This window comes from Carcharodon carcharias, chromosome 20, assembly GCF_017639515.1.
Source record: "Carcharodon carcharias isolate sCarCar2 chromosome 20, sCarCar2.pri, whole genome shotgun sequence".
In the NCBI taxonomy this organism is placed as follows: Eukaryota; Metazoa; Chordata; class Chondrichthyes; order Lamniformes; family Lamnidae; genus Carcharodon; species Carcharodon carcharias.
Window position 1 is genome coordinate 46,146,860 of NC_054486.1, and position 10,801 is coordinate 46,157,660.

General features: G+C 41.8%; 1 protein-coding gene across 1 annotated transcript in view; it reads right to left on the reverse strand.

Annotated features, from left to right (window-relative positions):
* Positions 1-6,441, reverse strand: part of baz1a (bromodomain adjacent to zinc finger domain, 1A) — a 101,182-nt gene extending 94,741 nt beyond the window's left edge. Inside the window, exons 1-4 of the mRNA XM_041214530.1 lie at positions 6,251-6,441; positions 5,670-5,803; positions 2,259-2,537; positions 373-531 (exon numbers count right to left, since the gene is read on the reverse strand). Coding sequence (XP_041070464.1) covers positions 373-531; positions 2,259-2,537; positions 5,670-5,782 — 551 coding nt within the window. The 5' untranslated portion in view covers positions 5,783-5,803; positions 6,251-6,441. The remainder of the gene's footprint in view (positions 1-372; positions 532-2,258; positions 2,538-5,669; positions 5,804-6,250) is intronic.
* Between the last annotated feature and the right edge of the window lie 4,360 nt (positions 6,442-10,801).

Below are 10,801 nucleotides of genomic sequence, written 5' to 3' on the forward strand. Positions count from 1 at the left end.
TGTGCAAGAATCTGTAGCAGTTCTTACAACAGCCAAGATTTTCACTCCAAGCAATAGCAAATTTTTCTTGAAATACAAATCATTTGCCCAAGTGACTCCCCTGATAACAACTGCTAATATTTAAACAACTCAAACAGAAGTGTATCGTTAGAGCCTAGTATGGAGTCTTAACTTAAAAGTCAAGCTAGTTTGTGGTCCAATCAAACATCCTATCTTCACATTTGTCAGAGTTAGACCCATTATACCCATCCAATCAACAGCTATATGGTTTCCTCAACCATCGTACTCATGACTTTACAATGCCTATATTGGAAGTTGCTCAGCTTTAACACATTATTTAGCCATTAGGTCCAGTTTAGTGTTATTATTTACCCAATTGATGCAGATGGCCCAGAGCTTTTGGATCGTTCCTCATTGTCACTTTCATCACTAATGACAATCACCACATCTTCAGCTCTGTTGCTTACATGTCCATTGGCAGTCCCATTTTGTACTGGTGAGGTCAGAACTTCCAAAACCTTACACGTTTGCCTTAAAAAAAGGAAGTTTAAATTCAGGCAGAATATTTTATATTCCCCACCATGCATTAATTACAACTGATAAAAGGTTGTACTGAGCTACAAGCTCATACATATTTGCTTAGTTTGCTTTCAACTCCTAAAGACTTGCAATTATAGTGTACCTTTCATGTACAGAACATTTCAGTGCTTTATCACCAATAAACTATTTTGAAAGTTTTTCCACTTGTAATGTAGGAAATGAGGCAGCCAATTTGCACAAAGCAAGTTCCCACAAACAGCAATGTGATAATAACCTGATAATCTATTTTTTTTTTGGTGATGCTGATTGAGGGATAAATAACTCACCTGCTCCTCATTAAACTCGTGCCATGGAATATTTTTTACATTCACCTCAGGGGGCAGACAGAGCTACGTTTTAACGGTAACATTCCTGCACGTTCAACATAAAACTCATGGAATCTCACAACATATTTGTTTTTGAGTGTAGAAAATTAAAATTGGTTTGAGATACTTTTGATTTTTAAATTACAATGTCCTTTCCTCTGTTTCCATGAAAAACAATTTTATGTTTTGCACTTAAAAACAGAATGTTACATATTTAAAAATGGGCTGTTAACAGATTTCGTATTTAATAAGTGCTCATGTCCTCTACACAATTAACATTCAGGCTTTCCCCCGTGCTTCTACCATATACTATGTGACATCTAGAATACAAATGAAATTTTATATAGAAAATGGTAGAACACAGTAACTGGTCTCCCAGGCTTTTTGCTTCCATTGCCAAGCGTTTAAAACAAACAGCTCCAGCTACACGAGTCCCCAAAATTATTGTTTTCAGTTACTGCTCAGAAAATGTTGGCATTAATTTCAATTGCTATGTTTATGGCATCTGGTTTCAGAGCAGCATGTACACATTTTTGATCTTCCATTTCAACTAGCTTGCATACTATGTACTAATGGCAACCTGAAGATCAATGCATCCATGTCCCCTCCTTCTAAGAACTTAGGCTTGTTTTGAAAAGGAAGCCAACATCTAAGACATGAAAGCAAGCAACAATAACTTCAAAAGCATAAAGCTTTCCATTCTGGGATGGGCTGTAAAAAGGTGCTGACATCCTTAAGAAGTTCCAAACTATTTACCGCCAATGAACTCCTTCTGAAGTGTAGTCGCTATAAATCAGCTAATTTGCAAAAACGAAAGATCCCACAAACAACGAAGTAAGCTCCAGATCATCTAATTTGGTTGTGTTGCTTGCTTTCAAACTTTCGATATCTAGAAGGATTTTATCCTGAGTAACCTTGACCATAACTCAAGTGAGTTTGTGCAAGGCTTTCTTACAAATATAAACTGGTAGGTTCTCTAGTGAAGATATCTTATCAATGTCTGTTCATATCCTTTACCTGGCCTTCATTCTTGCAATTTCAGCAAAATTAAATGTCCAGTGAAGGATATGAACAGATATTGATAATATTTTCACTTGAGAACCTACCAATTTATATTTCTAAGACAACTTGCACAACTCACTTGAATTATTGCCACTGTTACTCAGGATAAAATCATTCCAGATAGAGAGAGAAATATTAAAAGCAAAGGTATAGTATTGGGAATATATGTAAAAAGCAAAACATCCAGGGATCTACAAGCAATACAGGAAGTGTGGTCAAAGAGAAAATCAGTTCTCTTAAGACACAAGAACTGTGATTTTGAAATTGTACGTAATCTTAAATCAAACTTACTTGAGGCCACTAATACTGGTTACTTCCACTATCTCTCCAGCAAAGTATCGATCCTTAGTGTAGGTGTAGAGATCATCACACAGTTCATGGAGTCGTGAACAGCAAGCAAGGGTTGTCAAGTAGAGGATGGGCACCACCAGTGGCTCAGGGAAATTTTGGAGGTTCTGTCTGGCCTTGTTTTCTGACTCAAGCGCTTCCTGGTAAGTCAGCCCTGGTTTGCCTGTAATAGCACAGCTCCAAACTAGACTGTTGCAAAGTATGGTTCTTTCAAAAAAGTCACTGAAAACAAGAACAATTAAATATTATAATTTTGAATATAGAAGGGAAAACAATGAAAGAATTTTCAAACACAAGTCATGGAAAATAGATTCAAGCTATAAGTGCAATTTGATTTTTCATGACTTATAATTTAGACCTGTCATTTAAGATTTCAAACTTACAGCAGGAGTAACATCAGTTGACAAGTGAATGGGTGGAGTCTGACATTCATGATCTGGATACCAAATAGAGGGAATCAGACTAATTTTTAATTAAGCTCCTTCTCAAGTCAAAAATAGACAAAAGTCAAGCAGTTTTAAAAGCTGCAACAGGTCTCAAGTTTGCCTCAGACTGCAAGAAAGACTTGATGGCAAAAATATTTTTAAAAAAGCATTTTAGAATTAAACTAAAATAACATCCCATATTTTCTATTTCACACAAAAACCAACAAGATTTTTGTTGGTACAATGCAGTGACAATCAGGCAAGATATTCCTAATTTATGAATATTAGCAGCATCTTCATTTCACATGTACAAAAATACTTTCCCAGAGCTAGCAAAGCTGCAAATTCCTTCAATGTTGAAACATTTATTGCATTTATCTTTAGAATCCATTTAATACAGCATCCACAAAAAATACATTTAGTGTTCAAGTGCCAAGGATTAACCACAGTGCCTTAAAATTAGACGACATCAGCAATGGCAAGAGAAATTTACTCAAAAGCCTGAAAACATTTTTAAACTTGATCAATGATGGCTCCAGGAACATCAGCTGCCTAAAATCAACACTCGTGCATCTTGTACAGAATTTAGAGACCAATCCCTAAAGTTTCATTTACTTCCCATGTCTCCACAGTATACTCATCCAAGGTGATGAAATGATTTACTTTGAGACATGTAATCAAAAGTGTCAAGTCCCATTAAGTTGTGGTGACCTCCACTGAGTATTCACCCACAATAACTTTCCAAGACTGGCTACTCACATGGAGAATCATAGGTATAAACCCATTTTTCACTGCACTGTGGAGCAACCCATCAGAGAACACATAACATGAGTAACGAGTTTCCCTTGATATGCATTGCCCATTGTATTAACTAGGATGACAATTGGCTTCCATGAAGAGAGATATATTAACTGCTAAGGTATAATATTTAAACAGCATATTTGATACCACGCTCAATTCTTTCTTCCGGAAAAATGATTTTAACCATGTTATACCAAAAGAAACATAAAATCTGAAAATATTTAAAATTGCATTTTATTTCCACATCTGCCTTGAAGTGTTGCCACAGAAACCTTACTGGGCCAGCCATATAAACACTGTAGCTATAAGAGCAGGTTAGAGGCTGTGAAATCTGTGGCAGGTAACTCACCTCCTAACTCCCCAAGATAAAAACAAAAAAAAACTGCGGATGCTGGAAATCCAAAACAAAAACAGAAACAGAAATACCTGGAAAAACTCAGATCTGGCAGCATCGGTGGAGAAGAGCATAGTAGTTCTGTTGAAGGGTCATGAGGACTCGAAACGTCAACTGTGCTCTTCTTCGCCGATGCTGCCAGACCTGCTGAGTTTTTCCAGGTATTTCTGTTTCTGTCCTAACTACCCAAAGCCAGTTCACCATGTACAAGGCACAAGTCAGGAGAGTGATCGTATACTCTCCACTTGCCTGGATAATTGCAGCTCCAACAACACAAGAAGCTCAACACCATTCAGGACAAAGCAGCCAACTTGATCACTCCCTCCATCATCTGCATATAGTGGCAGCAGCATGTGCCATATACAAGATGCACCGCCGCAACTCATCACGGTTCCTTACAACCTGTACCACCTAGAAGAACAAGAGATGACCTGTGGGAACTTCACCATGTGTAAGTCTCCCTCGAAACCACATATCATCATGACTAGGAATTATATTGCTGTCCCTTCACTGTCACTAGATCAAAGCCTAGAGCTCCCTGCCTAACAGCATTATGGAAGTACTGACACCAATGGACTGCAGTGGCTCAATGCCTCTAGGGCAATTTAGGGATGGGAAATAAATGCTGGTCATGCCAGCAATGTTCACACCTCATGAATGAGCTACAACTTGGAAAAATAGTTTGTGATTACATTACTATCATTAACACTTCAATTGATCATGCATGAAGCCAGCAGTGTTGCTCACCAGATAACAAAAAACCCAGTAAAATTCAATGCATGGAAATATACTGTGGAGATTTTCATTGATCTACTCTCAGTATTCAGAAATTTAGTTATTTCCACAGTTTTGATGCATCGACATTTCCATTAAATTACTGACTGGTGATGGCTTCACAGTTATTCCCATTGAGTGCTTTAGCCGAAGTGACTGGAGTTCAATTACTACTGGGGCAGCCACAATCCATATGCTGTTATATTTAAAAATGTTAAAACAAGAGAGAAATGCACCAACAAAATTTTCATCACCCTAAAATAAAAGAAAATAAACTTAAAATTCGGTACATCTATGATGTTTACAGTTGAATAGGCTCAGGTTCTCCAAACCAGGCCCATTACTGACTCCGTGTACAAAAGAGACAATGTTCGGATAATCACCAAAACAACCCACGCTCCCCACATGTCGCGCACCAAACTCAAGATGAATCTTCGCAGAGAAGATGCTTATTAAAAGAACAACAAAAGAAAGTGTCACAATCCTGGCAGCATCCTCCGAATTCCCCAGAACAATTTTTTTTAAAAGGGAGGGGGGGGGGGGCGCTTTGGTTTGGCGCAAATCCGTTTAAAAACGGCTCGGATCGAGTGTGTAAAAAAAAAATCAGCCATCAGGGTGTACGAATAAATTTACATGATCCGCCAGCTCAAGGCCTACTCGCAATCGGCACGAGTTTATTAATACTTTGACAGCCCGCCACACGGGTTTGGAAGATCGAGCAGGATGGGGCAGTCTGTACAGGAGACGGGGGAGGGGGGTAACGAAAGCCCCTTCCCAAGGCCGGCAGCCAAACCCAGAGCCGTTAACGCTGCTTTCGAATTATAATTTGTTAATTTGAACGAAAATTGAGGAGTGCGCCCGTGTGCCGGGCAGTCCCAGTGCCAACTCCGAGCCCGCCGCCTTCACCACCTAGACAGCCAAGTTCCCTAAACCCCGCGGCCGCCGCTAAACACAACTCACTCATAATTCCTGAAGATCTCGATGGTCATCCGACAGTAGAAAACTTCTTCGTCCGGCTTCAGGTCGGCCGGGGGTTTTTGTCTGACGAACGGTTTGCGGTGGAGAAGCGGCATCCCCTCCTCGGACAAGCAGCGCTGGCAGAGAGGGAGGGGGAGACAAAAAAAGCCGGAGTCAAAGAGAAAGAGAAACATACACACGTTAAAAATAAAATAAAACCGAGCCCCGAAACTGGTGCCCGGAACAGCCAAATCCCAACACCCGACAAAACAACAACTTCACCATCAAACTTCATCCCCGCCGCCGTCCCATCCGAATCGACAGCGGAAACCCACAACAAACCGTTACCGCACAGCCCGGCGGCACGAGTGAAACGAGGCCAACAATGTGCTCGGCAGCACCCCCCGCCCGCCCGCCCACCAGCCAGCCAGCCAGCCACCTCCGCCCCGGTGCCTTTGCCCGTCACCGCGGTTCGTCGGCTCCCTCTCCTCTCCTCGCCCGCCCGCCGGTCGGCCCGCCGCCGCCGCCGGGGTCCCAAACGCGGAACCAGCCGCCGAAGTCGAGAGAAGCTCGGTCCACTTTACCTGGTGAGCGTTAGGGGGCAGGGGGAGCGATAGGTTGCTGTTTCCCGGCTGCTTTATCCTCCTCTCCCTGAGTTACAAGTCTGTGTTCCGGTGGGTCCGATCAGCCGCTGTTACCGGCTCCGTCTGCCGCTGCTTCCTCTTCCTCTCGGCAGCTGCTTGCTCCTCTCTTCCCCCCTACCCCCCACTCCCCACTCCTTCTGCGCCTGCGTCCTTCTCCAAGCCGCCTGTATCGACGTCACAAGAGGTAGAACACCGTCCCCAACCGCTCCTCCCATTGGCCCACCGCAGTCCCCAACCGCTCCTCCCATTGGTTCACCCTCCACACAAACCTCTCCATCCATTGGTCCCTGTCCTACCACTTTGTCTTCCATTGGTTTATTCTCAAACCGGCCCAAAACCTCACCTCTCATTGGCTCAAACCGAATGATTTTTAACCAAACACAAGGAAGAGAGGCGCGCGGCGGTTGGCCACGCGGTTTTGTCGCTCTGTCTCCTTCTGTGGTAATAGCAGGGAATTGCTCTTCTTTACTGCTCAAGTTTCAATTCATATTTATCGTATTATGGAATTTGAGCTCTTTTCGCTTGTTGCTACTTTTTCTGCCGTGACAAATCTCATTGCAGTCTTTTTTCCAAGTTTAAGTTGTACTTCTTCCCCCCCCCTCCCGTCATTCAAGCTGCTGTCAGTCAAGAGAGTATGAGGAATGTTTTGTGACTTCCTGCACACCTCGATGCAGTTGTGACGAGCACATGCAACCGGTAGACAGGATTTGGAACGTTATTATTTGATAGTCAGTAACTTATGGCGTTGTCAAGTGACGACACTATTACATTAATTATGTTATTCTGGTCATAATCTTCTTCTTAGGCAGTCCTTCAGAATCGATGACTTGCTTCCAAGCCCTGTTCATTGGGTTCTGAGATGATTGATAAATCCAATGTATGATCTGCAGTCTTTACAGTGTGCGGGGCAGGTGGTGCTTCAAGGGTCAGGTTGTTGGAAGGTTGTGCACTTGCTCCAATGCCTTGACTTGGTCTCTGGGCATTCTCAATGAAGTCAATTTACGTGTTCAGTGCCTTCCCGAATGAACCTTCACCATTTTCATTGGCCACAAGCCAAGAACTTCCATGAGTTGGCGGGGATGTTTGACCTCTTCAGGGATGCTTTGAGGACGCTTGATGTTTCTGCTGTCTTCCTGGGAGTTTCCTGCCGTGATCAAGTTCCAAGTTGAGCAAAAAAAAAGCAAAATACTGCGGATGCTGGAAATCTGAAATAAAAACAAAATGCTGGAAAAACTCAGGTCTAGCAGCATCTGTGGAGAGAGAAGCAGTTAATATTTTGAGTCAGTATGACTTCTTCATAAAAGCTTGAAACGTTAACTCTGTTTCCCGCTCAAAGGATGATGCCAGACCTGTTGAGTTTTTCCAGCATTTTCTGTTTTTATTTCCGAGTAGAGCCAGTTGCTTTAGGAGTCTGGTATCCGGCATACAAACAATATGTCCTGCCAAGTGGAGTTGGTTTTGAATGATAAGCATCTCGATGCTGGGCACGTTAGCTTGGGAGAGAACGCTGCTGTTGGACTGCCTTTCTTGTCACCGATTTGGAGGATCTTCGCCCAGTGCTTTGAGGTTTGAGGTGCTGTAGGTTGTCCAAGTCTCCAAAGCATATAGGAGCAGTGGGGTCACTGCCACCATGACCCCACTTGGATTTGAGATCCTAGCCCTCAAAAACTCTTTTTCTCAATCGCCTGAAGGCTGAGCTGGCACAGTGGAGGCAATGATTAATTTTGTCATCTATGCCTTTGTTGCAAAGAGGCTCCCAAGATATTGAAAATCATAGAAACATAGAATGGTTACAGAACAGAAGGAGACCATTTGGCCTGTCATGTCTGTGCTGGCTCTCTGATGGAGCAATTCATCTTGTGCCATACCTCTGCCTTTTCCCCATAGCCCTTGTTACAGACAAGGAGAGATGATGGGATGGTTCCCCTCCCTTTTTTCCACCTCTTGACTAACAGCAACAAGATGTGTTTTTAAGAAGTGTTTTAACCCCTTGAGTGCTGTGACTCTCCAGAACAGATACAAGATGATTTTTCTTGTTAGTTTAAAAAAAAGAATAAATGTTTATTTTTCAACACCCGATGTGTAGTTTCAACAGCACCCAAGAACACAAGACGTGGATAAGAAAAGGTGATTACATGCACTTGGGCCTTTCATTTCGGGTTTTAAAAAGTCCAAATTCACTACTACTCTAGAGTCTTTCAAGATGGTAGCTGGAAATGTTGCAGGCCTTATGTTTCTCTTTTGGTTCACTGAAGGAATGGAGGTTGGAGGTTTCTGGTGATTAATTCATAGTGGCTTACTACTTGCAGCAGCAGGTTTCTGTCTTTGTTCCAGTTGAGGTGCAGTTGAGCCCTTGTAGTCAAGATCTAACTTGGTTCTTCCAATTGGCCTCACCAGCCCCGCTTCTCTGCCTGTTAGTGAATAGTCGGGTCCTTTCTTTGTTGGGTTGGATCTCATCCCTCTGAGTGCTTGTCTCCCAGACTGACTGACTTGAAGCTTCTCTAAAGATGTGTGTTAATATATGTTCCGTATCACAAGCTGATTTGTATCAGGTGACCATGGTATCAGCATTCCCATTGTCCACACAAATAGTCCCTGACGATGTTAGCATTGACAAATAATCAGGTTTGACTGGGCCATTTGCACCAACTTGTGATAGAATGGTTTTTTTCCTCACCTCCATTCTGTGGAATTTCATTCTATACACCACTAAGTCTGTGTGGTCATTGTGTATCAGTTTCTGTAGGCACTTGGAAATAGTAGCTGTTATATCCACAGATGAGATTTGTTGTATTTTTATTATCTTCCCAAAAGAATGTTCCAAAAGTTTGTTTACATTTTAATGTTCTGACCAGCCAGGCAGGCTGCTCCATCTTGGGTAATTTCATCTGTATTGGCAGACAGAAAAGGAGGAGAACAAAAACAGAATTACCTGGAAAAACTCAGCAGGTCTGGGTAATTCTGTTTTTGTTTTGGATTTCCAGCATCCGCAGTTTTTTTGTTTTTATATAGAAAAGGAGGAGAGGCCACCTAACCTCCTTACTCCATCTTGTTTCAAGGTAAATTGTCCACTTTTCCATTCTGCTTTTAAAGGTAAATTGTTCATGCTTTCTCATAAAGCCACAGATATACCTGTGTGGGCATGACATCCTGAATTTTTTTTTGTTTTTCAGATAATGATTCAATTCCATTGACCTTGCCTCCACTACATTCTCAGGCAGTACCTTCCAGATCTTAACTACTCACTGCATGAAAAATTTTTCCTTGTTGCCATTACTTCTTTTGCCAATTACCTTAAATCTGTGCCTTTGGTTCTTGATCCTTCCACCAATAGGTACAGTTTCTCAAACAAGAACGGAAAATGCTGTAAAAACTCAGCAGGTCTAACAGCATCTGTGGAGAGAAAAACAAAGTTAATGTTTCGAGTCCGTAAGGCTTTTCAACTGTTAGACCTGCTGAGTTTTTCCAGCATTTTTCTGTTTTTGTTTAAGATTTCCAGCGTCCGCATTATTTTGCTTTTATCTCAAGAACAGTTTCTCCCTAGCGACTCTTGCCAGACCCCTCATAATTTTGAATACTTCTATCAAATCTTCTCTCTATGTCGTCTTCAAGGAGAAAGTCCCAGCTTCCCCAGATCATTCCACGTAACTGAAGTTCCTCATCCCCTGAACCATTCTCATGAATCTTTTCTGCACCGTCTTGAATGCTATCACCTTCCTAAATTGTGGCACCCAGAAATGGACACAATATTCCAGTTGAGGCTGAACCAGTGCTTTATACAGGTTTGACATAACTGCCTTGTTTTTGTAGTCTATGTCCCTATTAATAGATCCCAGGATGCCATATGCTTCATTAACTGCTCTCAACCTGTTCTGTCATCTTCAATGACTTATGCATATATACACCCAGGTCCTTCTGCTGCTGCACTCTCTTTAGAATTGTCCCCTTTATTTTATATTGTTTCTCTGCCTGCTTCTCACCAAAATGATCATGTCACACTCTCCGCATTAAATTTCATCTGCCCTTGTCTGCCCATTCCAGCAACATGCCCATGTCAAAGAATCGTGGAAAGTTAACAGCACAGAAAAAGATCCATTGGCTCATTGTGTCTGTGCCGGCTGAAAACCAAGCCACCCAGCCAAATCCCACTTTCCAGTATTTGGTTCTTAGCCTTGCAGGTTGCAGCACTTAAGGTACAAATCCAGATATCTTTTAATTTAAAAAGTTAAAGACAGTATCAAACTTAAAGAAAAAGCACATAATTGTACAACGACAGGTGGTATGTCAGAAGATTGGACAGAAAATAAAAAACAGCAAAGAATGACAAAAAGTTTAATAAGGAGGGAAAAATTAGAGTCCGAGAGGAAGCTAGCTAGAAATATAAAGACAGATAGTAAGAGTTTCTATAGGTATTTAAAAAAAGAATTAACAAAATGAACATTGGTCCTATAGAGCGTGAGTCTAGGGGATTAATATTAGAAAGTAAGGAGA